We start from the raw sequence: 26,117 nt of genomic DNA, 5'->3' as shown, positions 1-26,117 counted from the left end.
CACACCCTGGCAATAAATTCAACAAAGACCAGGGGGGGACCTTCTAAATGGCCAATCCAACAAGGGCCAAATATCTTTCAGAGGACTACTAAGCTGGAGGAGACTTTGACTTAGTTTATGCAGGTAACAATGTCAAATCATAAAAGCACTGAGTCAGCACTGAAAAACCTTGAGGTCCAGGTGGGACAACTGGCCAAGCAGATAGCTGACAAGTCATCCAATAGTTTTGTGGCGAATACAGAAAAGAATCCCAAGGAGGAATGTAAAGTTGTGATGACAAGGAGTAAGAGGTTTGTGGAGGCGGAGGATGAGGACAGTGGTTTCGTGCCCAAGAAGAAAGCTGTTGAAAAGAAAGGTACTGATGATAAGAAAGGTGATGTGAGAGGTAAAACTATTCAGGAGAAAGAAAAACAAATAATGGTCAAGAAAAAGAAATTAAATGACCAAGAAAAAGAAAAAAGAAGTAGAAAAAGAAAAAGAAAATGAAAAAAATGAAAACGATGAAAAAAATAACAATGAAGAGAGGAGTAAAAGTGAACAAGCTAGAAAGAAGAAGAAAGAAAAAGCTAGGAATAAAGGTGCGGAAGTACCATATCCTGTGGTACCTTCCAAGAAGGTGAAGGACCGCCATTTGGAGAGATTTTTAGATATTTTCAGGAAACTGGAAATAACCATGACCTTCGGAGAAGCTTTTCAACAGATGTCACTCTACTCCAAATTTTTAAAGGATATGTTAACAAGGAAACACAAGAATATTCACTAGGAAAACATTGTCATGGAAGGAAATTGTAGTGCTGTGATTCAAAAGATCCTTCCACCCAAGCATAAAGACCCTGGGAGTGTAACAATTCCTTGTTCAATTGGAGAAGTTACTGTGGGAAAGGCTCTTATTGACCTGGGAGCTAGTATTAACTTAATGCCACTCTCCATGAGCAAAAGGTTAGGAGAGTTGGAGATCATGCCCACTAGGATGACTTTACAACTTGCTGACCGCTCCATTACCAGACCATGTGGGGAGAAAGAAGCTGGAGTTGGGCTTTGAAGATCAGAAAATTGATTTTTCTTTATTTGTTGAAGACAAGCCTACTCCAGAACAAAATGTTTGCTTGCAGGTAATGGAAGTGAGTAAGGAGGTTCTGGAAGTAAGAACCAAAACGTGATTTCGCCCATTGAGGTAAAAGCGTCAAGCTAATGACGTTAAAGAAGCGCTTCCTGGGAGGCAACCTAGTTTTAATTTTTGTTATCAGTGTTGGTAATGCATTGCATCATGTGGAACTTGCTTCATAATCTTAAGGAAGGGACTGAAAAATAACTTAATTTTTTTTTTCTGAAAATAGTCATTTCGCTAAGCACAAGCCTCACACTAAGCGCATCTTTGGTCATGCGCTAAGCTGAGAGTCTCTGGTGCTTAGCGCTCAACCCTTGCATCTCTAGCTGATTTGATCCGCTAAGCTGGCCAAGGCTAAGCTAAGTCGATTTCAACTCGATCTGATTTCGGCTAAGCGCCACTCATGGCAGCTAAGCTCAATTCTTTGCGGCTTAAACTGGGTTTCATCGAGCTAAGCGCAACTCAAGCCAGCTAAGCCCAAATCCTTGTTGTAATGTCAGTGTTAAGCGATCCATCACTCGCTAAGCGCATACCCCTCTGTAATCAAGATGCATCATTTTAGCTAGGCCGACCCAGATCTCGGCTTAGCGAGAATTGCAGGTATTTTGTTCTGCAGAACTCGCTAAGCGGCCATATCTTCGCGCTAAGCCAATCCCTTTTTTTGTGTTTCAAAAGAAAATATATAATAAAATAAAATAATTTTGAATTTCAAATGTGGGCTAAGCGCGCAGATCCGGTAAGCGAGCCCCTTTGAGAAACCAAAAATCTCTCTGGCTCGCTTAGCTAGGCAATCCGCTAAGGAAGAGGATCGAAATTTGCTTAAGTGAGTGTAACGTCAATTACACTCACATTTGCCCAAATTTACTGAACCTTACCTGCATTTTCTCTCACACCCAACTTCTTGCTTTCTTGCTTTTTCTGCATCTTCACTCATCTTCTACTACTGACAAAGATTCAAGTAAGTTTCCCATTTCCTTTTTTCTATTTTATTCCATTAGACCTTAGGTTAGAAAACCTTAAATTTAGCTTTAGATTCTTAAGGTTTGAATGTTTTTAGAATTAGTTAAAAATTAGGACTTTATATATGTTTATATTGTATAAGTCATTTTGGTTGGTTTGCATGTTTGATATGCCTGTTAGAGGCTAAAAAAAATGCAAGAAAACAAACTGCGTTTTCTGCGCTTTTTCTGGAAAACACAATGAACTTGCTAAGCGAGCATGTTGCGCTAAGCAAGTTCATTAGTATTCATTGAATACATGCATTTCTAGAAGAACTCCCTAAGAGCGCCTACCTCGCTAAGCGAGTTCATCTTTTGAGGATGAACACTCATCCTCTTGCTGAGATGCCTGTGGCTAAGCGAGGCTCAATCGCTAAGCCCATGTAACTTAGTCAATTTTTTTGTTGGAAGCTGTCGCAACCTACCCTTCGGCGAAAGGGCGACGCGGGGCTCACGGGTGCGTCTTCCATGGGAGGAGAATGCGCGGAGTCGCCACCAACGCTTATTTGAGGAAAACATCGAAAAAAATGGAAAAGGTGTGGTCTACAAACTTTAAGTGTGAAAGGTTCGAGAGTTGTTTTTACGCACGGGGAAGGTATTAGCATCCCACGCGTCCGTCACAAGGGATGACAACCTTTAATCAAATGTGCAATATCATGTCTTCAAAATGTTTTATTTTCCCCTTTTTTATGTCTTTTTGTGTTTTTATGCTCTTTATGTTTTTATTTTGTATTTTTTATCTTTTTGTGGTCGACAAGGGTGTTTCCCTCGCTCCTACGTATCCTCAACTGCGATGAGAAAATCAGACCTACGTAGTTCTTTCAGAACTAAGCGTTGGTTAAGTTGTTTTGATCTTTTTCCACAAGATCGATTTTAACCGAACAAAAGTTGTTTAAGGCGTTGGACCATTAAATGATCTTTTGATTCTTTTGAAAGGAGAGAAACATTAAGGCATTGGACCATTAATGATCTCTTGATTTTGAAAGGAGAGAAACGTTAAGGCATTGGACCATTAACGATCTCTTGGGGTGGTCGACAAAAGCGGGGCTTTTGCTCCTACTTATCCTCATTTGCGATGAGGAAATTAGACCTACGTAGTTCTTGCAAAAGCGGTAAAGTTATGTGTTGATTTTATGCTTTTGAACGGTCCCTTTTAACCGATAAAAGCAAAGAGGACCGTTTAAGGCGTTGGACCTTAAAACGGTTTTGAGTGACTTTTGCGGACGAAGCTTGATTTGTGAGTTGATTTTAGCCTTAGTTTCACTTTGGTTATAAGTCAATTCATTCAAGGAGACTTCCAAAAAAAAATGTCCGATTGATTTTTTTGATTATTTTATTCAAAGATATTTTGATTATTTTATTATTATTTTTTTCAAGATATTTTGATTATTTTATTATTATTTTGTCTTTCTTTGGATTAATCGTGGTTACAACGTGAAAGATCGGTTATATTTTGTTTTAACAGTGATTAAACGAGATTACAATGCAAATGATCGGTTGAAATTCATTTTATCATTTATTAGGCGAGATAACGGCTTAAACGATTGGTTAAAGCACGTTAAAAGGGGGTACGGAAAACAAACTAAATGAAAATAAAAGTACGCGAAACAAGTAGGGACCACTAAGGGTGCATAGAATGAATTAAAAGATTCGATTTCGGGAACTTACCGGTTGAAGACCAAAGAACGATGAAGAACGAACGAAGAACGGTGAAGAATCTTCACGAAATCACTCACGGAAACGTCTCAGAAGTGTTACGGAAGCACCTCGGCTTGGATTTTTGTCACGGAAACAATTTTTCTCACTAATTTCAAGACAATCCTCAAATACTAGAAGGGTTGAACAATTTGCTCTACCTCTTTCCCCTATTTATAGGAGAAAAGAGGGAGGTGGTTGCCGCCCAGCTCGCCCAGGCGAGCAGGGTTGCTTCCACCAAAAGGCATCGCCTTCTTTTGGAACCCTCAAGAAGGCCCAAGTGGGCCTGGTTGCTATTTGCACCCCCTTTTTCACTAAATACACCCCTTTGTGTTTTTTTGTTGATTCCTTTCCGAAACATTAAGAAACTTTACGGATTACATAACGACGCCCATTTTCTTTCCAGAATGTTGCGAAACTTTATGGATTACGCAATGATGCTATTTTTGACATCCAGAATGTTGCAGAACTTTACGGATTGCGCAACAATGCTTGTTTTTGACTTCTGGAATGTTGCGGAACTTTACGGATTGCACAACAATGCTTGTTTTTTCCTTCCAGAATGTTGCGAAACTTTACAAATTACATAACGATGGGTGTTAAACATTTTGAGGCAGCTAAGCGAAGGTCGCATGCCAACAAATAATGGCCCCCGGACGAAATTAGGGTATGACAGTCGCCCCTCTTTACTTATCTTTTATTGCAGATAAAAGCGAAGTAAAGATAAAACACTAATTTCGTTCGAGCGGATCATCATTCGGCCGATCAATATCCCAACCAGCGGAACCTTTCATTCAGAAAGAAAAGAAAAGGCATCAGGAGCGTCAGAAAAACTTCAGTGCTTTGAAAGCGATAAAACGGGATAACCATGATGTTTCCACATGCTATCAAACTTGATCGTCCTTGCCTAGCAGAGAAGAATCTTTTGCGTCGCCGGACTTGAGTGTTTCTGGATGATGAAAGTAAAACCTGCAAAAATTTCAAAAATAATCAGAATCGGACGACCAACATCATCCCGATACCATTGACTCGCTCGCCTTGTGTCGTAACCTACCCTTCGGCGGGAGGGCAACGCGTGACTCGCGGGTGCGTCTTCCAAGAAAAGAATACGCGCGGAGTCGCCACCAACGTTTACTTGAGGAAAACGTCAGAAAAACCGGAAAAGACATGGTCTACGATCTTTAAGTGAAAGGTTCGGGAGTTGTATTTACGCACGGGGAAGGTATTAGCACCCCACACATCCGTCCCAAGAGACGGCAGCCTTTAATCAAATGTGCAAACATGACTTCAATTTATGTTATTTTCCCTTCTTTACGTTCTTATGTCTTTTTATGCCTTTTTATATTTTTATCCTTTTGTGGTCGACGAGGGTGTTTCTCTTGCTCCTACGTATTCCTCAATTGTGACAAGGAAATCAGACCTACGTAGTTCTTTGAGAACTAAGTATTGGTTAAGTTGTTTTTTATCCTTTTTGCAAGATATATTTTGATTGAATGAAAGGTCATTTAAGGCGTTGAACCATTAAACAATCTTTCGGTTCTTTTTGAAAGGAGAGAAAACATTAAGGCATTGAACCATTAATGATCTCTTATTATTTTTGAAAGAGGTAATAAAGCTACATGTTGATTTTAGGCCTTTAGAAATCTACGTTTAACCAATAAAAGCGGAAAAGACCATTTCAAGGCGTTGGACCTTTAAAAATGGATTTTTTAGGTGATGACAAAAGTTTGATTTATGAATTGATTTTATCCTTAGTTTCACTTTGATTATTTTATCCTTATGAATTGATTTTATCCTTAGTTTCACTTTGATTATTTTGACAAAAGTCCATTCGATTAAGAAAGAAAAATCCCAAAGAAAAACGTCCGATTGATTTTTTTGATTATTTTACTAAAAGATATTTTTTTATTATTATATTATTATTTTGCCTCTTTTTGGTTTTAAACGTGGTTACGACATGACCGAATGGTTGGTTTTCATTTTAACAGAAATTAAAAGGTGTTACTATTCAAATGATCGGTGGAAATTTATTTTATTTTTTTGATTAGGCGAGAAAATGACTTAAATAAATGACTAAAGCACGTCAAAAGGAGGTACGGAAAGTAAATGAAATGAAAAATAAAAGCACACGAAATAAATGAGGACCACTAAGGGTACATAGAATGAATTGAAAAGTTCGATTTCGGGAACTTACCGGTTGTAGACCGAAGAACGAACGAAGAACGGTGGAAAATCTTCGCGAAATCACCCACGAAAACGTCTCGGAAGCGTTACGAAAGCGCGTCGGCTTGGATTTTCTTCACGGAAACAATTTTTCTCACTAATTTTAAGTGATTCTCAGATACCAGGAGGGTTGAACCTTTTTGTTCTTCCCTCATTCCCCTATTTATAGGGAAAAGAGGAAGAAACCATCCTCCCAGCTCGCCCAGGCGAGCTAGGTTGCTTCCTCTAGAAGGCACCGCCTTCTGGAGGAACTTCCTGAAAGGCCCAAGTGGCCCTGGTTGCTATTTGCACCCCTCTGTTTACTAAATACACCCCCTGCCTTTTTTTGCTGATTCTTTTTCCGTAACGTTACGGAACTTTACGAATTTCGCAATGATACTCGTTTTCTTTCCGTAATGTCATGAAACTTTACGGATTACACAATCATCCCATCTTTGCCTTCCGTAATGTTACGAAACTTTACAGATTGTGCATTAACACTTCCTTTTGACTTCTGGCATCTCACGGAACTTCAGGGATTGTGCAACAATGCTTTCTTTTTACTTCCGGCATGTCACGGAACTTCATGGATTGCCTAACGATGAGTGCCAAGTACCTCGAAGTGGTCAAAAGAGGGTCGCATCCCAACAAACAAATGGTCCTCGGAAGAAATTAGGGTATGACAGTTGCCCCTCTTTACTTGTCTTTTATTGGAGATAAAAGGGAAATAAAGATAAGACACTAATTTCATTCGAGCGAAACATCATCCTTTTATTGGAGATAAAAGGGAAATAAAGATAAGACACTAATTTCATTCGAGCGAAACACCATTCGGCCGATGAATCTCCCCGCCAGCAGAACCTGCAAAAATTTTGAAAATGATCAGCACTGAATGACCAACATCATCCTGATACTGCCGAGTTCGTTCCTTTTGGTTGGCACAAGACGCAAAATGACCATAATTTTTCTCTGCATGCCCTCGGGCACGATCGAGCCTGGGTGACAAGGCGCAGAATGACAATAATTTGTCTCTGCGTGCCACCGGACATGATCTCCTCTGGATGGCGAAAAGGTGTGGGGAATGAGCATAATTTGTCTCCGCCCACCTCTTGACTCACTGTCCCTGAATGACAAAGGGCGCAAAATGACCATAATTTGTCTCTGCGTGTTTATCACTTGACTTGCTGCTCCTGAATGACAAAGGCCGCAGAATGACCATAATTTGTCGTTGCGCGTTTATCACTCATCAAGTATTACAGATAGCAAAAGCATGCGGATGACCATAATTTGTCTCCGCATGTCATCGGGCCCGCCGCCTCTGGATGACAAAAGGTGAAAAAGTGCGGGACCAAATGGTTCCCCGCATGTCATCGGGCCCGCCGCCTCTGGATGACAAAGGGTGAAAAAGTGCGGGACCAAATGGTTCCCCGCATGTCATCGGACCCGCCGCCTCTGCATGACAAAAGGTGAAAAAGTGTGGGACCAAATGGTTCCCTGCATGTCATCGGGCCCGCCGCCTCTGGATGACAAAGGGTGAAAAAGTGCGGGACCAAATGGTTCCCCGCATGTCATCGGGCCTGCCGCCTCTGGAAGACAAAGGTGCAGATGATCATAATTGTCTCTGTGTGTCATCGGACACGACTGTGTCTGAATGACGAAAAGGTGAGCGGAATGACCATAATTTGTCTCCGCATGTTATCGGGCCTGCCGCCTCTGGATGACAAAAGACGCAAAATGACCATAATTTGTCTCTGTGTGCCATCAGACACAATTGTGTCTGAATGGCAAAAAGGTGAGCAGAATGACCATAATTTGTCTCTGCATGTCATCGGGCCCGCCGCCTCTGGTTGACAAAATACGCAGAATGACCATAATTTGTCTCTGCGTGCCATCGGACACGATTGTGTCTGAATGGCGAAAAGGTGAGCAGAAAGACCATAATTTGTCTCCGCATGTCATCGGGCCCGCCGCCTCTAGATGACAAAAGACGCAGAATGACCATAATTTGTCTCTGACCTGCGGCCGACAAAAGCGAGGCTCTTGCTCCTACGTATCCTCAATGAGGAACTCAGACCTACATAGTTCTGGATAACTTGTGAGACTAAAATAGTCTCAGTGTTTTCTTTACTAAAATGCGAACATGCTTTAGTAAAGAGACAAAACTTCCAACTACTCAGAGCAACATATGCTTTTTGGATGAAAAACAATGTGTCTACCAGGGAAGGAGAGTATGCTGATGAAGTCTTCTCATAACCATAAATGAGATTTTGGATGTTAGCATTTCGTTTCTAAATGACCATTTAGAGGAAAGACTGGGCTCAACAAAAATAGAAGAAAATCACTCAAAATGTATCAATCTCACACAGGTAAGTGTTTTGTCCTAATTCCGAACCATAGATATGTCATGACTTGATTTTGCAAATCATTTCCTATCAAATCAAAGATTACATGCGTGATCATGGATCGATAGGACTTTTTCTTGGGAATGGTTTGTTTTCTTGTGGGGAATGTGGCTTTGAGTGTTCTTGCCTTTTCCTTTTCTGTTTTTGTTCTTGCCTTTTGGTTGGCAATCAAAGGGAGAGGACCACTTTAGGTCGTGGTTTCCTTGCTTTTTCTTGTTTACTGTGTGACAATTCTGTATTGTTCAAATATTTTCTGGTCCAAAGACCTTTCTGCATATTTCTTCTGTTTTCTTCCGATCTTTGATTGAAAATTCTCTTTTTTGCTTTCTCCCCCTCTTTTGATTGGGAATTTTCTTTCTTTGTTTTCTTCCGAGGGCAATGATTGACATTCTCAACCTGGATCGAGGCTTATGGTAAGTTGGGATTTTGGGCTCAAGGCTTGTAGAACGGCTGGACATGATAAATGTCAGGGTGTGGGTTTGGCCAGCGGTCCAGGGATAAAAGGGATGTCCCACATTATTTCCATGATACACATGCAACAATCATGATTAGGAAATTTTATGCAAAACTGGTCATGCATGCACCTACGTGGACACTCAAGCATCAAACTTTTATGGTTATGTGATACTAGGGCTCAGTATTCATTTTCTCTATTTTAGTCAACCCAGTGTTTCCAAAATATGTTCTTTTATCAATTTGTGCATTCAACTGAGTCTATTTTTGGGTGTTCGGGAAAATTCTCACAGGTTCATTCTTCAAGTGTATACACATTTTTTTTTCAAAAACTGATTATGATCAGTGAATTTTTTCAAAGAAAAGTTGGAAATTATCTCTTTTCACAAGCATGTTTTTTTTTAGCTAGACAACTTTTTATTTTTATTTATTTTATTTTTTTCTTCCTTCTTTTTCTTTTCTTACTTGCTCTCATTTCCTTTTCCTCTTTTTTTCTTTTTTAAGTTATTTATCATTTGTTCATTTCCTCTCTTTTTTTTTCTTTTTTCTCTTTTTCTCTCTGAAAAGGTCATGCGGACGAGGGCGCACACTACCTACTTACGTCTAACCACAAGGTAAACGAAAAACGCACGAAATGGTAAGTCGCAAAAACGGTGACGAAATAACTGAGAGCCATAACGCCAAAAATTTCTAACAGAAACGAACAATAATAATAGTAATGTTAGTAACCATATGAACAAAAACAGAAAATAGAAGTGTCAACAGCAATATAGGCAATAACAAAAAATGTCAATAGCAAACTAACAGAAAAATGTCAATAAAAAGGTGTGGTGACCTCGGTCACGTGGTTCCGCTTCCTCCCAAGAAACCGAGCAAGTCCGTCATCTCCTCATCCATATGGGCCTCCTCTGCATCGGCGGGGGATCCTGCAGGCGCCTCCCCTGCATGGGCCTCAGGCCAATCTCCGGGCCATGCGACCTCAGCCCTAAACTGATATAGAGTAGGGCATGCAAAAGGAGCGAAACCCTGCCCCTGCTAACTGAGGCTGAGCTGGTAGAGACACTCATGTATCTGCACCTGCCCCCGGTGGTTGGCCGCCTGCTAGCGAACCAAGTGCTGTAGATAATGCTCCATGCCTAGTGACCCAACGGGATCAGCCTGATGAGGTGGTAGCGGTGCGTCTGCGGACTGAGGTGCATCACCCTGCGCCTGCCTAGGCGTGCAATACTTCTCAATGAAGGCCCGGGTGATCAGCGGTCGGATCACCTTACTAGGGGTGACGGGAACCCCGAATGACTGGCAGAGGCCCGTGATCAATGCCGAAAACCCCAGGGCCCTGCTAGACTTATCCGGGTCTAGAGGGTGCCTGGTGGGTGGCATACCTGCAAATAAATAGATGGCGTCAGCAATCAACTGAGCCACATGGATGCTCATCCGTGTCAGGATGGCATACACCAGCTGACACTTCGCTAGAGGAAGGTCGGAGTTATGATCACTAGGCAAGACATTGCTGAGCAGCAATGTCATCCACATCAGGGTCAAGGTGGTCATGCTGGTGCGCATGATCCGCACCCGCCTCCCTGCAGCAGTCTGGGCGAAATCCTGCCCCGGTGTGCTTAATAGCTGGGCAATGGCCTCCTCGTCGAACCCATCGGCCCTGTTCCTCCTTTGACCGAACTCGCACTCCTGGCCTTCCTCCAACACTAGCGGGTCACCCAGGAACTGGCTGAGGGCATCTGCGTCAAAGGGAATCCACTGACCTCTCACCCATGACCGCATGTCTCGCACTCCCTCTTCTGTGGGCCAAGCATTAGCATAAAACACCAGGACTATATTAGGGTCAAACTTAGCCATGGGAGTCACCAACGACGTCCAATGTCGGCGAGCTATCTCCTCCTAAAAATCTGTGTACTCATCGTCCCTGAGCTGGACGCGTCTCTCTCTGTGGAACGACCATCCTTTGATGGCCTCGAAGCGCTGCTGGTGCTCGGCGCTCCTGAAACAGTGGCTCTCAAACTCAGGGGTGGCACTGGTCCCTTCAGCTGCGGCGTCCCTCCTAGATCTCTTCGCGGAAAGCTTTTTTGGAGCCATTTCCTGCGAGGACAAACATTTGGAAACTTAATTTTCAAGGACATACTAATCATTACAAACAAGAGCCAAACAACACTTATATGGTGTGAATGTCAACATGCACTTTACAAAACAATCGTATTGGGGCATTGTGCTATTTTATGACACATACCTATATACATGCATTTACACACACACACATAATTTTTTGGTGAAAGGCATTTTATGACACATATCCACGTATGTTTTGACAAGCATTTTCATGCTACATCCCACATACATGCACATTTATTTTGAAAGGCTCCTTATGCTACCTACTCACAAATATACATATTTTGAAAGGCATTTTTACGCTACCTATCCAACATATACACATTTTGAAAGGAATTTTTTGCTATATATTCACACACTTTGCAAGGCATTTTCATGCTATATATTCAACATATATACATACTATTGAAAGGTATTTTTTGCTATATATTCACACACTTTGCAAGGCATTTTCATGCTATATATTCAACATATATACATACTATTGAAAAGGTATTTTTCATGCTACCTAGGTGCAAGGTACTCCTCATGAGGCAGCAAATTCAAATTATAGTCAAAAACCTCACAAACATGTTCCAATATTCATGCATCTTTTACATTCAAAACCAAAAACTTAGATTCCTAGGCATAATTCATGCTTTTGGCACTTTAGTCTAGCTTATACAAAACTTCCCACACACTCACAATGGCAGCCATATGTGCATAATTCATTCCACAAGCTAAGTTTCACAAAATCATGCGCAAATGCCATTGAGGCATTTCACCGAACGCTTGGTGGGCGCATGTTTGGACATGAAAAAATGAGGCACGGGGGCAATGCAACATGCCCATGCATTTCAGAATATAGAATAGGCCTACAACTATCCCCTACGACCCCCCAATTCAAGCAAACAATCATGGATTCACATATGAATTGCTTCACGAATTTTGCAAAAAATGAGCAACTAAAGCACTAAAACACATCAATGGAGAGCCAAATAATCAAGGGAAAGTGCACTTACTTGTTGGGAGTGAGCAAGAGTGCAAAAATGGAAGCAAAAAATGCAAAAATGGTGACTTAGGGCTGCAAAACTCGTGAATCCCGTAGCTTTCAGTTTTTTGAATGAGGGGGGAGAGTTTTTGGGTGCAGAAAACTTCCCCCTCCCCCTTTTTAACCATCCTCGTGCAGGGGTTGCTCGCCCAGGCGAGCTAACCTGCATTTTTTTTTCGGGAGGAAATAAGTACGGCTTCCTACGGGTCAGCGTTCGCTTACTCGAACCCCCTTAGGGTAGATCGGGCATCCAATATTTACTTTAAAGACACAGCAGTAATAACTACTGGGAGTTTAAAGGATACTAGGCTGCCTCCCAGTGGCGCTTTTTGTTTGTCCAGAGCTGGGCAAGGGACGACGATCTATTGGTCATGACCCTAGCCTTTACTTGCGTTCGTCCCTAAGTACCTGAAAGCAGGAAATGACATTGCGCGACAAACTGTAGCCGCGTCACCGCTTTACCTTGATTGGTTTCTACCTTTAGCCCTATCCCGACATTTGACCACTACCTAAGACGATTCTGCTCCTATTATAAGATAACAAAATATGCATGTGTATGCATATGCATGAATTTTTTTTAAATGCAACAATCTTTTTAGTGAAAGCTGGTCAGGTTTAGTTTTAATTAAGCGCTTGGGGCATCCCATGAACTGAGCAAAAAGGCTCAGGTTATCACAAACTGCACATGGTTTAAAGCACAAAGTGAGGACTGAAGCCTCAATCTCATGTTCTCCTCTTTTAAAAGACTGTGATGAGAAAATTACAGCGGACAGGAATCCCTGGGGGAAACCAAGAAGAACACACAAAAATAAAATAACATGCAGCGATATCCTCAATTGCCCCAAATCCTAAGCGTAGTATCGCTTGACAACATCAGAGTTCACGGGTGAACGTAGCTCCTCGCCATCCATGTTGGCGAGCACCAGGGCCCCTCCGGAAAAATCCCTTTTCACAACGAAAGGCCCTTTGTAGTTCAGGGCCCACTTCCCTCGATTATCTTTAATAGCGTGGGACATCTTTTTCAGCACAAGGTCCCCCTCATGGAACTTGCACAAGCGCACCTTTTTGTTGAACGCGTTCTTCATTCTTTGTTGATACAGGCGCCCATGGCTCAGGGCCGTCAAGCGCTTACCTTCAATAAGGTTGAGTTGGTCGTAGCGTGTTCGAGCCCACTCTGATTCTGCTAGTATCCTCTGGGAGGGGACCTCTACCTCAAACGGGAGTACCGCTTCCATTCCATAAACCAAGGAGTATGGTGTTGCCGTAGTGGAAGTTCGTACTGAAGTTCGGTATCCATGCAAGGCAAAAGGCAACATCTCATGCCAATCTTTGTACGACACTGTCATCATATGAATAATTTTCTTAATATTCTTATTGGTTGCTTCCACGACTCTGTTCATCTTTGGTCGGTAGGGCGTGGAATTATGATGTTGGATTTTGAAATCCGCGCACATTTCCTGCATCATTTTGTTATTCAGATTGGTGCCATTGTCATTAATGATCTTCCTAGGGAGTCCGTACCGACAAATCAACTCCCTCTTTATGAATCTGACCACTACACTCCTCATGACATTGATGTAGGAAGCCGCTTCGACCCATTTGGTGAAATAATCTATTGCCACGAGAATGAAGCGATGATCGTTCGAAGCCTTGGGTTCGATGACCCCTATGACATCTATTCCCCACATGGAAAAAGGCCAAGGGACGGACATGACATTCAGAGGATGTGGCGGGGCATTGACATTGTCCGCGAACACTTGACATTTATGGCATTTCCTTACATGGGTGCAGAAATCACTTTCCATGGTGAGCCAGTAATAACTTGCTCTCAGGATCTACCTGGCCATAACATGCCCATTGGCGTGTGTTACAAACGAACCCTCGTGGACTTCCTCGATCATGTGGTTCGCCTCTTTGGCATCCACGCATCGCAGGAGGGTCTTGTCATGGTTTTTCTTATATAGTATGCTTCCGCTCATGAAGAAACCGGCCGCCAACCTCCTCAATGTCCTTTTGTCATTGTCGGAAGCCCCCGGTGGGTACTCTTTGCTTTCAACGAATCGCTTGATATCAAAATACCAAGGCTTACCGTCCCGTTCCTCTTCCACCTGACAACAATGCGCGGGTCTGCCACGATACTAGAACTCAATGTATGGTAGGTCCCCATGCGGTGTTAGCTGGAACATGGACGCCAAAGTAGCAAGCGCATCCTCCATCTGGTTTTCCTCTCGGGGAACGTGATGGAAGGAGATCTCTTCAAAGGAACCAGCCAACTCCTTGATATAGGCTTGGTAGGGTATCAACTTGGGGTCTCTAGTTTCCCATTCTCCTCTCAGCTGGTGAATCACCAGTGCTAAGTCTCTGTACACTTTGAGCAGTTTGACATTAGAGTCAATTGCCGCCTGGACGGCCAGGGCACACGCTTCATACTCAGTCATATTGTTGGTGCAGTCAAACCCCAGCCTGGTTGTGAAAGGTATACATTGATTGTCTGGCGAGACCAATACTGCTCCAATGCCATGGCCTAGAACATTTGATGCTCCGTCAAACCACACGGTCCACTTGTCCCGGTCCTCTTCTAGTTTTTTCTCAAACAAGGCCATGATGTCCTCATTCGGGAATTCGGGATGCATGGGCTGATAGTCGTTGAGAGGCTGCTGAGCCAAATAATCTGCCAAGGCGCTTCCTTTTATCGCCTTTTAGGTGACGTAAACTATATCAAACTCGGATAGCAAAACTTGCCACCAGGTGATCCGTCCTGTGAGAGCAGGCTTCTCAAAGATGTACTTAACCGAGTCCATCTTGAATATCAACCAGGTGGTATGGCTCAGCATGTATTGTCTTAGACGGTGGGACGACCAGACTAAAGCACAACATGTTCTTTCGAGCAGGGAGTAATTCATTTCACAGGTCGTGAACTTTTTACTCAAGTAGTAGACAGCGCGCTCTCTCTTCCCGGACTCGTCATGTTGCCCCAGCATACATCCCATCGACTCATCCAAAATCGTCATATACAAGATGAGAGGCCTTTCAGGTACCGGTTGCATAAGCACGGGAGGGTTTATGAGACACTTTTTGATCCTTCCAAATGCCTCTTGACAATCCTCATTCCAACGGACGGATTGGTTTTTGCGTGAGAGTTTGAACAGCAGCTCACAAATAGCGGTGAGCTGTGATATGAATCTGGCAATATAATTCAAACGTCCCAGGAAACCTCGGACTTGCCTCTCGGTACGGGGTTCCGGCTTCTCAAGGATGACTTTCACCTTTTCGGGGTCCACCTCGATCCCTTTCTGGCTCACGATGAAACCTAGCAATTTCCCTTATTTGACCCCGAAAGTGCACTTAGAGGGGTTTAACCTCAATTGATACTTCCTAAGCCTTTCAAACAACTTCCGCAAGTTGACAATGTGTTCCTCCTTGGTTTTAGTCTTGGCAATTATGTCGTCCACATAGACCTCGATTTCTCGGTGCATCATATCATGGAACAAAGCCACCATAGCTCATTGATAAGCTGCCCCGGCATTCTTGAGTCCAAAGGACATCACCTTATAACAGAACGTTCCCCACAGGGTGACGAAGGTAGTCTTTTCCATATCCTCCGGTACCATTTTTATTTGATTGTAATTGGAGAACCCATCCATGAAGGAAAACAAAGCGAAATTGGCCGTATTATCCACGAGGATATCGATGTGCGGTATAGGGAAATTGTCTTTGGGACTGGCTCGATTCAGGTCCCGATAATCCACACACATTCGCACCTTCCCATCCTTCTTAGGGACTGGTACAATGTTGGCAACCCATTCTGGGTACCAAGCGACAGCCAAAAAACCAGCGTCAAATTGTTTCTTTACCTCTTCTTTTTATTTTCAAGGATGTCTCGGGCTTCATCCTCCTCAGCTTTTGTTTCACCGGGGAACACTCGGGATTTAGAGGTAATCTGTGTTGTACAATGTCAGAACTCAAACCGGGCATATCTTGGTATGACCATGCAAAGATGTCTTGGTAGTCTTTTAGCAGGGCTGTCAATTCTTCACGGATGGGTGCGGTCATACCCGTGCCTATCTTTCCTTCTTTTTTTCCACTGCCAGTTCCTAAGTCCACTAGTTTTGTCTCTCCTTGATGAGTCCCCATCTCTTGGTCCTCATGGGCGACTATCTTCTCCAACTCCGGGGGAAGTCCCACATCTTCGTTCTCTTCATCTTCCGTCTGATCCGTTTCTTGCTCGAAATCGATGGTCGGGTCCCAGGTATTAGTACCTTCGAGGGACTCGTCGTCAGATATTATGCTTGTCACGTAAATGTCCGGACGCTCCTCCACTCGCCAATTTCCTAGTCGGAAACCAGGAGGGCATGGTCGTACCAAATTCGACCCACTCGGAGAATCATCTTCGCATATCGCAACGACTTGGCCTTCATGTCCTAGACCTGCGCTTATAAATCTCCTACTGATGTGGCAAGGCGGGCCTCCTTCGACTTCTTGTCCCAATCGCGAGCCTTGACCTCCGCTCTTCCTTCCTACAACGCTTTTCCTTATGTCCGCTTATGTGGGTTTATAGCCTAACCCAAACTTCCCACGGTTTCCTCTGGCACTTATCAGGCTGGTTCTGCCGCCGTTGTCTTTGCCTTAACCCATTCCGGGCTCGTATCCATTCCCCAACATCACCCGGGCCACCATTACTGCCGTATCGGACAGGCAAGGTTGCCCAGAGAAGGAATCTATGGAGGCAATGCTTACCACCTCAAAAGACTGGAAGGCTATTTCAAATGACTCCTCCGCGGCTTCCACATATGGCATAGAGGACGGGCAACTCATGAAGATGTCTTCCTCGCCCGATACGATAACCAAATGCCCCTCTACTACAAATTTCAATTTTTGGTGGAGTGTAGAGGGATTGACTCCCACCGAGTGGATCCACGGGCGTCCCAAAAGGCAGCTGTAAGCAGGATTAATATCCATTATTTGAAAGGTAACCTGGCAGGTATGAGGGCCTATCTGTACAGGGAAGTCGATCTCTCCCCTAACCTCTTGGCGGGTGTCGTCAAAGGCACAGACTACCATGAAACTTGGCTTTAGATGAGAAGCATTAAACGGTAATTTCTCCAAAGTGCTTTTGGGCATTACATTTAAACTGGAATCATTATCGATGAGCACCTTGGCCACAACATGGTCTATGCATTTGACAGATACATGCAAAGCCCTGTTATGCCCTCTCCCCTCGGCAGGGATTTCTTCTTCGGCGAAGGCGAGATAGATGTATAGCCACCACCAAATGATTTTCCAATAATGAAGGCCATAACTCGGAGTATGCCATGGGAATTGGAGAGAGATCATCTCTCGGGGGGGGGGGGGGCACCATGCATTATTATAGCTCGCGCTAGGAGTTGTATTATTCGTTGGCCGGGGAGTAGCTGGAGCTGTGTGTTGGGCAGGCGTTTTTTCTGTCGTGGGAGGCCCTTTCACTTGAGTTGGGAGGGAGCTCCCGGCTCGGATTGAAAAGTTCAGGGGGTTGTGCTGGTATGAGTTTTGGACATTTAGGGGCGCTTTCATCCATGTTGGGGCGGTGGTGACCGCGTGGGTATCTCCTTCCTTTTTCCTCGTGCCCACCACTGGGGCTCTTCTGTTGTTGTTGGGGGCCACATTGGAGGCATATTCAAACTTGCCTTTTCTCAGTCCGGACTCGATTCTTTCTCCGGTGAAGACGAGGTCCGCAAGGTTAGCTGGCATGTATCCTATCAGCTTCTCATAGTAGAACGTAGGCAACGTATCTACCATAATTGTGATCATCTCCCTCTCGGTCATGGGCGGGACAACTTGGGCTGCGAGATCTCTCCACCTTTGGGCGTATTCTTTAATAGACTCATGTTCTTGCTTGGTCATGCTCTGAAGCTGGTTCCGATCAGGAGCCATATTCGTGTTGTATTGGTACTGCCTAATGCAGGCAGTTGCCAAGTCTTTCCATGACCGGATCTGAGAAGCTTCCAGATTGGTATACCATGCCACTGCTGCTCCGGCTAAGCTGTCTTGAAAGAAATGCATCAATAGCTTTTCGTCCGTTGAATATGCCCCCATCTTTCGGCAATACATCCGAAGATGACCTTTTGGACATGTCATCCCTTTGTATTTATCAAAATCTGGTACTTTAAACTTGGGAGGGATGACGATGTCAGGTACCAGACACAGATCCGCTAAATCCGAGAATGGGTAGTTGCCGAGGCCTTCTACCGCTCTTAGCCTCTCTTCAAGTGAATCAATCTTTCCCTTATCTTTTGCAAAGGGAATGGATTCTTTAATGGGTGCGGGTGGAGATAGGACATGGCGTACTATGTTTGGTTGGGGCAATTCATGGGGGGCCGGATCTTTGAGGGGAAGTAGAGGGCCTAGATGGGCATCTCCTTCATCATCTTCTTGCAGGGGATAGTCGGCATAAGGAGGGAGTTGCCCCTCGAAGGTAGGGGCTTGGCTCAAATCATCCAGAGCGGTACGGGGAGTGATGTCCGGAGGCAAACCATAAGGGTAGGCTTGAGGACTATATCTCCGACCGAAAACCGTCGTCTTTCTGTCTCAGCCCAAGTTTATTGCGGGCTGTAGCACCGGTTCCGCTTCCCTAGCTGTATTGGAGGCGGCCACCGTGGCATTATCTTCTATAGTTTTCTGAAGCTTTAGCATGGCCTCCGTGATAGAAGCCATTTGATCTTTTAAGGTCGATAGGTCGGCCTTCATCTGTTCTTGCACTCCCTCTTCATTATCCATTTTTCTGGATCGAGTGTTATAGGGGTGCCTTTGCGCTTTCTTAGTTATTGTGAGTTCCCTAAAGAAACAAACAATGGTGAGTATGCCACCAAAACATGAATATGCTAATGAATGATTAGAGCACTTGGATCCACCTCAAGACCTTTTTTAGATAACATGATGAGTTTCAGAACTTCTCTTTTTATAAAAAGGAACAAAGCTTTTATCTAGCCAAGATCATACAAAAGTGTTACAACAGAAGCTAACGGTTTCTAATTATATGGGCCATCAAATCTATCATGTGTTGACAGTAATTGATTAGCCCGTGAATTTCCTCAGGGGCTGAACACACTTCAGCGATGGCCTTTGCTTTGGCTAGTAGTCACGGGAGGTCTTGACTTCCATTTAAGGTCAAGGCGAACCTATCCATCCACATGGTCGCTTCTTGATGCAGTGCATCAATCACCCTCCCTCTTGCTTCCTTTTCGGCGTACGCTTGTGCGACATCCTCTACTAGCTTTTGTTCATGGGTCCACGAATGGTTTAACTCTTCTTTGTACTGCCCTATGATAGCTAGCATACTTTGCTCCATGGCTTCCAAGTGTTGAGCCAATCTCCTCTTGGATCTTGAGCAAGCAGCTAATTCTTCTTTTAAGATCATGCCATGTACCCGTGACTGGTCTCTTTCCTTTCTCCGGAGCTTGAGCTCATTGTTGCTACCCCACAAAGCTCCTCGGAATTTATCTCGACCATGTTCTTCCTTGCGGGCCCTCTTGGTTTCTTGTTCAAGGGCTCTTGCAGTGGCCGCATTTTCCTCTCGTAACTCGGTGCACTCTTTCCAGATGTTTGTAGCGGCTGACTTGAATTTTTCTTTGGCGAGTCTTGCCTTCCCTAGCTCTAATTTTAGAGCTTGGATTTCTTCATCCTCTTCCGGAGCTTCGTAGTTCTCCTCATTGACAACTTTCAACTTGAAGAGCCAATCTAACCCTCGCGTATGAACTTTTAGCCATTCATGATAACCACCGATGATGCCATTACGGATGCCCCTAAGTTCTTTATCTTTCCTCAATGGACTTCTCCACGCCTTGTGGACTCTTTCTACAACCTTGAGACTTTGCACGCCAAAATCTCTCACAAGGAAAGGCGAGAGGCTCTCTTCCGTTGGCGCTCCCCTCATGGGGTACCCTAGCTGTCTTATGGCAAGTGCGGGATTATAGTTAATACAACCCCTCGTCCCCATCAATGGAACGTTAAGGTAGTCCCCACATGAGAAAAGAACTCCCTCCTTTCCTTCCTTCCATCGAGGAAACCAATTGATTGTGCTGCCCCCTATCCCAGCCAAGTGTTGGTCCCAATCGACTCTTCTCTTTTTGACGCACGAGCGATAACTTTGAAGCGAACACGGGTGTCTTATGTCTTGTTGGAATAGGTGCGAAACCAACCACACACAGAGAGCGGGTAAGCAGCAGACGATCCGTGCGCTGTTCTTCTCGCACCTTCGGTCAAATGTATCAAATAAGTCCGCCAAGATAGCCGCCACTGGGCTCTCCTTGCTATGGTGATATGCAAGGAAAGCATCAATTGCGGCTAGGTCCACCAAACCGTCCATGTTCGGAAAGAGGACAACCCCAAAGATTAGCAAAGCTAGTATATCCGCGAACGGGACCCACTTTTCTTGACTTGCCATATCCCTTGCCTTGCCTTCCAAGTATTTCCGCGGTACGTCCACTACGCCGTTTCAAGTTTGCTTCATGCGATCCAACTCTCTTGCCGAATCTCCGACCACAGCTGCAATCTTACTCAAGGAGGGAAGAAACTCGGAGAAAAGATATGGTTTTCTTCCCCCAAGAGGGCATCCTAATATCTCCTCAAACTCTTCAACAGTCGATACCATTTGGAAGTCCCCAAAAGTGAAGCATCTCAACGGCTGTTCATAGTATTGGGCGAGGGATACAACAGCTTCCATAAATACCTCCGCTGCGGTCAAATCCAAAATCTTTCCGTACACTTTGCGGAAGGCTTGCCTTTGGAGGGGTCCCATCAACCGTCCCAACTCCTTAAGGCTGGTGGCATCTAGACCCTTAATCTTGACTTGATAAAATCTTTTTCCGTTTTGATTTGTCCCCATCATTTACCTAAAAAAGGGGTGGATCAAGACTCCGATATGAATGATGCAATGCGTATGCATGAAACGAAAAGAAAACAAAACAAAGGGGTACTTTACATATACGAGACCAAAAAGATCCATCTTTTTTAATACTACGTTCTAGGCATTATGGCGCCTCAACGTATGTATTAAAAAGTGATGTATTACTCTAGAGAAACAAAATATCACTAGCAAAACTATAATTTATGTGCTATTCATAGAAGAATGCATGAGAACAAATGGCACGGAGCGCATTTGCTCTATGCCCCTATTTGGGAACCTATAGGATAATATCTAGGGGTCTCTAATAACTACTCCCAACGATTCATAACTCACATGGTTGTTTTCTAGAGGTATCATCACTCAAGATAATAATATTGTGGCGGTATGGAATACCAGCAACAACACATTATAAAGAGAGAAAGCTCTAGACGAGGTTTCACTATTGTCAAGCAAGTCGGAGACCTAGCATGACCATAGATTCACCTCCACTCCTTAGATTCCCATGAACCTGGGTATAGGGCCCCTTTTTTTACTCAAACCCGTGGGTGCTTAGAATGTAGTGTAAAAATGTGGAAAAGACAACAGTTATTACATTTTACACAGTTCAACAAATGCACACACAAAGTTTCACAATTCCACAATTCCTTAAAATAGGCCTAATTCACAAAAAATCGTCCCCAGTGGAGTCGCCAACTGTCGCAACATGCCCTTTTGCGGGCGAGCGAGGCGAGGCTCACGGGTGCGCTTTCCAAAGGAGGAAAGATGCGCGGAGTCGCCACCAACGTTTATTTGTGGAAAACGTCGGAAAAACCGAAGGAAACCAGTCATAAAGAATATTCTAAGTTCGGGAGTTGTATTTACGTTTGAGGAAGATATTAGCACCTCTCACGTTTGTCTCAAAGGACAACAACCTATTTTTTAGAATTGTGAAATTGTGTTACCTTAACCTTTATTTCTTTTTTTTATTTTTTAAGGTCGACAAAAGCGGGGCTCTTGCTCCTACGTACCCTCCATCAAAGAGGAAATCAGACCTACGTAGTTCTTTTTTAAGGGTGAATCAAGCGATTCTTTTTACTTGGAAGGTGATCATTTTAAGGCGTTGGACCTTAAAAAATGATCCATTTACTTGGTAAGAAAAACTGAGATATTAAACTTTCAAATCCTTTTTAGTGTTTTTTTGTGGACGAGCTTGACTTTGCGAGTTGATTTTAGTCTTAGTTTCACTTTAGTTATTAGTCAATTCAATTAAGAAAGAGAAATCCCAAAGAGAAATGTCCGATTCGCTTTATTTTACTAAAGGTATTTTTTTATTATTATATTATTATTTTACCTCTTTTTTGATTTCCAACGTGGTTAAGGCTTGAAAAGCTTGATTTGGGGTACTTACCGGTTGAAGACCGAAGAAAAACGAAGAACGAACGATGAATGTCGAAGAACGGTTGAAAATCTTCGCGTAATTACCCACGGAAATCTTACGGAAACGTTACGGAAGCACCTCGGCTTGGATTTTCTTCACAGAAACAATTTTCTTCAGCAATTTCAAGTGAATACGAAGTGCCAAGAAGGCTTAACCCCTTTCCTCTTCACTCCTCCCCCTATTTATAACAAAATAGGGGAGGAGCTTGCCACTCAGCTCGCCAAGGCGAGCCAGGTTGCTTCCTCCAGAAGCAACCGCCTTCTGGAGGAAGAATCTGGAAGGCCCAAGTGGGCCTGGTTGCTATTTGCACTCATTTTTTGCTAAATACACCCCTCTTTGCTTTTTTTGGTGATTCTTTTTCCGTAACGTTACGAAACTTTACGAATTCCGTAACGATACTTATTTTCCTTCCGTAAGGTTACGGAACCTTACGGATCATGTAATTACTCTTTTTTAGCTTTCGAAAAAGTTACAGAAACTCACAGATTGCGTTACAATACTTCCTTTTGATTTCTGTCACGTTACGGAATTTCACGAATTGCGTAACAATGCTTCCTTTTGATTTTCGGCACGTCTCGGGACTTCACATATTGTGCAACAAAGGGTGCCAAGTACCTTGAAGCGATCAATCAAAGGTTTAATGCCTTCAAGCAATAGTTCCCGGATGAAATTAGGGTATGACAATCATGAAAATGTAAATTTGGATTACAGACAAATATCGACATCAACAGTTCATTGTATTCGAAAACTATAAAATAAATATTAAACTTAGGTACACTACTATAAATTAAGAGAACAAAAGTAAAAAAAATGATGTTAAACATGTAAAAAAATTCAAAACTTAATTTTGAAGTCATTTAAAATATATTAAACGAGTATAAGTATTTCGTACATAATATAAAAAAAGGTTGAACAAATAAGACTAAAATAAATTCCTTACGCACGATGCGGGATATGATGCACTCACACACGCTAGAAAGCATAATTTTACTAATTGAACCACATACACCAGTGTAATTTTACTTATATCTTACTTAAGCATAAAATATTTACAAATGATCACCTACCACAAGTTACAAAACCATAGAAGTCCATCATGATCAGGCAACTAAAACAATCCCCCAACTAAAGCTTGCAAGTCTCCACCCATCATCATGTTCGAACTGAACAGAAACTACCCACAAACATGCACTAAATTGCCCATAAACTCAAAACGTGTTTAATTGAATTTATTTTAAACTCTATCATATGTGTTTCATTACAATTATGAGGCATCTCACTGCTGAATTTGGTTTAGCTTGGTCCTTCTGTCCTTGCTGCCAATGGCCTGCATAATGGTAGTTTAGTGCAATGTCGATTCTCTTCTAGGGTCAATCTCTAGTAGGACTCTAAGGTTTTTATTTTTTATTTATGACATAAAGGTTGATTGGATAAAGATATTTGAAAATCGGAACTTCAAAAGAGTCAAATTACTCTTCATGATCCAATAGGCCTTAGGAGAAGAACTTCTAGACTTGTCATTCAAATGAAGGGACCAAAATTGTGGATCTAACAAAATAGGAGAACCATAATTGCATTTAAGCCATATTTTTAGCATTTTTTAGCAAGTGTAATTGGTTATAATGCATGAGATATTCAACTTATATTTGTTTCTCACTCTATTCCTACAGCTTTAAGGGTAGATAGACCAACACTTGTCACCATATTGTTTTAAAGGGGTCTTTGTGGGGCTCTATTTTTTTATTGGAGAAGTTCTACTTGTTAGTAGACCACTTATTTATGTTTTATTTATTGGAAAATATGGTATTCGATCATGGACCCCTTGGTTCCTTTTGCTGGCTATTGATTGCATAGGAAACAGTATTCTTTCACTCATTACATCGTTAGTGGCTGGTGGGAAGGACCGAATGTTTCATCTGTCTGCCCCAGAAAAGGATGAGGTTTATGTTTCTATAGACTGAAAAGCCATACAACATAAGATGCACTGGGCTTAATGGTCTTCTCCATTGAATGTTGGCCATTAATACTACGTTCAGAACTGTCTTATTTCCTAGTAATGTTCCACCCACTAAAGAGTTAATGCTTAAATAGTTTTGCTTCAGGTTAAACGGCGAAAGCTACTATTTGTTCTTTACCTAATGAGAGATCCATTTTTCAGCAAGTATACTAGGTAGCAATGATGTACATTTTGTTCCCATTTTTTCCCTTTCTTTATCATTTTGTAACACTTCACATTTTTGCAAATTGCTCCTTCAAAGTTGGAGAAAAAATGACACTAAAATATCAATAACATTTTAGGCAAAGAATTGAAAGCACGGAGAAAGTTTTGGAGCCTATTCCTGTCATAGGATTTCTCACAGGTGAGCTTAATACTTATTTGTTTCCCTTTTAGTGCCTTACCTTCTTTTCATCATCATTTCAGCTTCATAAATTACTCTAAGCATCTGATCTATTTTTCTAATGAATGTTACAGCAAAACTTGTTGAACTTATAATTGGAGCTCAAACACGATACACTTACATGTCAGGATCGTGAATAAAATCCAGAACAAATGCCTAATTGCCCTCCAAGATTTTGGAAAGATAGATATTCTTAGTCTTCTTCCACACTACCTGTTGCTCCAAACTTTTCAAATGATGAAGAGATATCAAACCTGCTACTATTATGATTTTGAAATAACAAAGCATGCAAGCTTGAACATTTCTTTTGCTTGACAATTCCAAACATAGAAGATGTTAAGCTGCAACCCATGCGTGAGACAAATTGTTTGCAAGGATAGCTACACTATCAACAACTCAGTATAAATTGGAATATTTATTTGGGAGATTTTGTTCTACTCCTATTCACAAAATAAAGGTGGGCTTGCAGAATATATAGCTCAGGTGACATTTACTTTAAAATTAGATACTTTTATATACATTATTAGACTAAATATGGTGCTTTGCATTCCTTGTATGAATTAGTCCTTCCTTCTACTTCTGACTGGGTGAGTTGCATAATAGATAGGTTATGAAATGATGTCATTTTTTATGATTTCATCCTTAGAAATTGTTAAATTTTCTGTCACTGGACAATAACAAGAACTAACTCTTCTAAAAGGCTTAATATGTTATGTGTTGGCCCTGGACTGGTTTTTATCTTTGCCAATAACATGTAATTTTCAGATTTCAGGAGGAGATGGATAGAAAACCTGGATATTGGTTTACAGGCACAGGAAAGACCAATGGAATGAACTTAAAAAAACAGGAAATCATTTGGGATAATCCATTCAATTTTTCTTATTTTCTCTCTTTATTTTGTTGGTTTAAGCTCAATGTTTTTTATGTATTGATGGCTTGGTGCAGATCAAGAAAGCAAACCCAGAGGAAAAACATGAAACTGAGGCAATGAGGTTGTTGGAAGACGAGCAGAAGTAGAGGATTACGATGGAATTGCTTGAACAGTACATGCAATTCAAACAAGAGGCAGAAAAAGATGGAAAGAAGAACAAGTAAGTTACATATTTAAGGTGTACGCTGTTGAAGGTCATGAATCCAAAACACGTTAATTTCTGGGATGAAAATGGAAATTTGGGGGAGTGAGAAGGGACAAGAGTGTGATCAATCTAGAGTTGTATTCCAAAGCATTTCATGCCATTGGTTTTTTCGTTTTTCCATAATTCTGTTTACTCTCATTAAGGATTTTGCTTAAGGACTGTAAATCAATTTTTTTTTACATAATCTGTTTTTTCCGAGTCTTTAAAATCATTTAAAATTATAATCTGCTCATTAAGCTTGTGGAAGGTTTTTTTTAACACTGCTGACATTTATT

The 26,117-nt window shown here is 42.4% G+C and overlaps 1 protein-coding gene across 1 annotated transcript; it reads left to right on the top strand.

Annotated features, from left to right (window-relative positions):
• Positions 1-273: 273 nt before the first annotated feature.
• LOC114410720 (peroxisome biogenesis protein 16-like) lies at positions 274-24,901 on the top strand. Its single transcript, XM_028374659.1, has 5 exons — positions 274-385; positions 24,024-24,247; positions 24,410-24,477; positions 24,606-24,667; positions 24,781-24,901. Exons 1-5 carry the CDS (start codon positions 274-276, stop codon positions 24,840-24,842), a joined length of 528 nt encoding a protein of 175 aa, XP_028230460.1. The 3' UTR covers positions 24,843-24,901.
• The last annotated feature ends 1,216 nt before the right edge of the window (positions 24,902-26,117 follow it).

This window comes from Glycine soja, chromosome 4 (assembly GCF_004193775.1).
Source record: "Glycine soja cultivar W05 chromosome 4, ASM419377v2, whole genome shotgun sequence".
In the NCBI taxonomy this organism is placed as follows: Eukaryota; Viridiplantae; Streptophyta; class Magnoliopsida; order Fabales; family Fabaceae; genus Glycine; species Glycine soja.
This window is presented reverse-complemented; position numbering and strand designations above follow the sequence as displayed.

Coding starts and splice junctions, on each gene's coding strand:
- LOC114410720 (XM_028374659.1), top strand. CDS start 274: ATGACAAGGAGTAAGAGGTTTGTGGAGGCGGAGGATGAGGACAGTGGT. Junction 386..24,023: donor TAAGAAAGGTGATGTGAGAG/GTAAAACTATTC, acceptor ATTGTTTTAAAG/GGGTCTTTGTGGGGCTCTAT. Junction 24,478..24,605: donor TTTTTCAGCAAGTATACTAG/GTAGCAATGATG, acceptor ATAACATTTTAG/GCAAAGAATTGAAAGCACGG.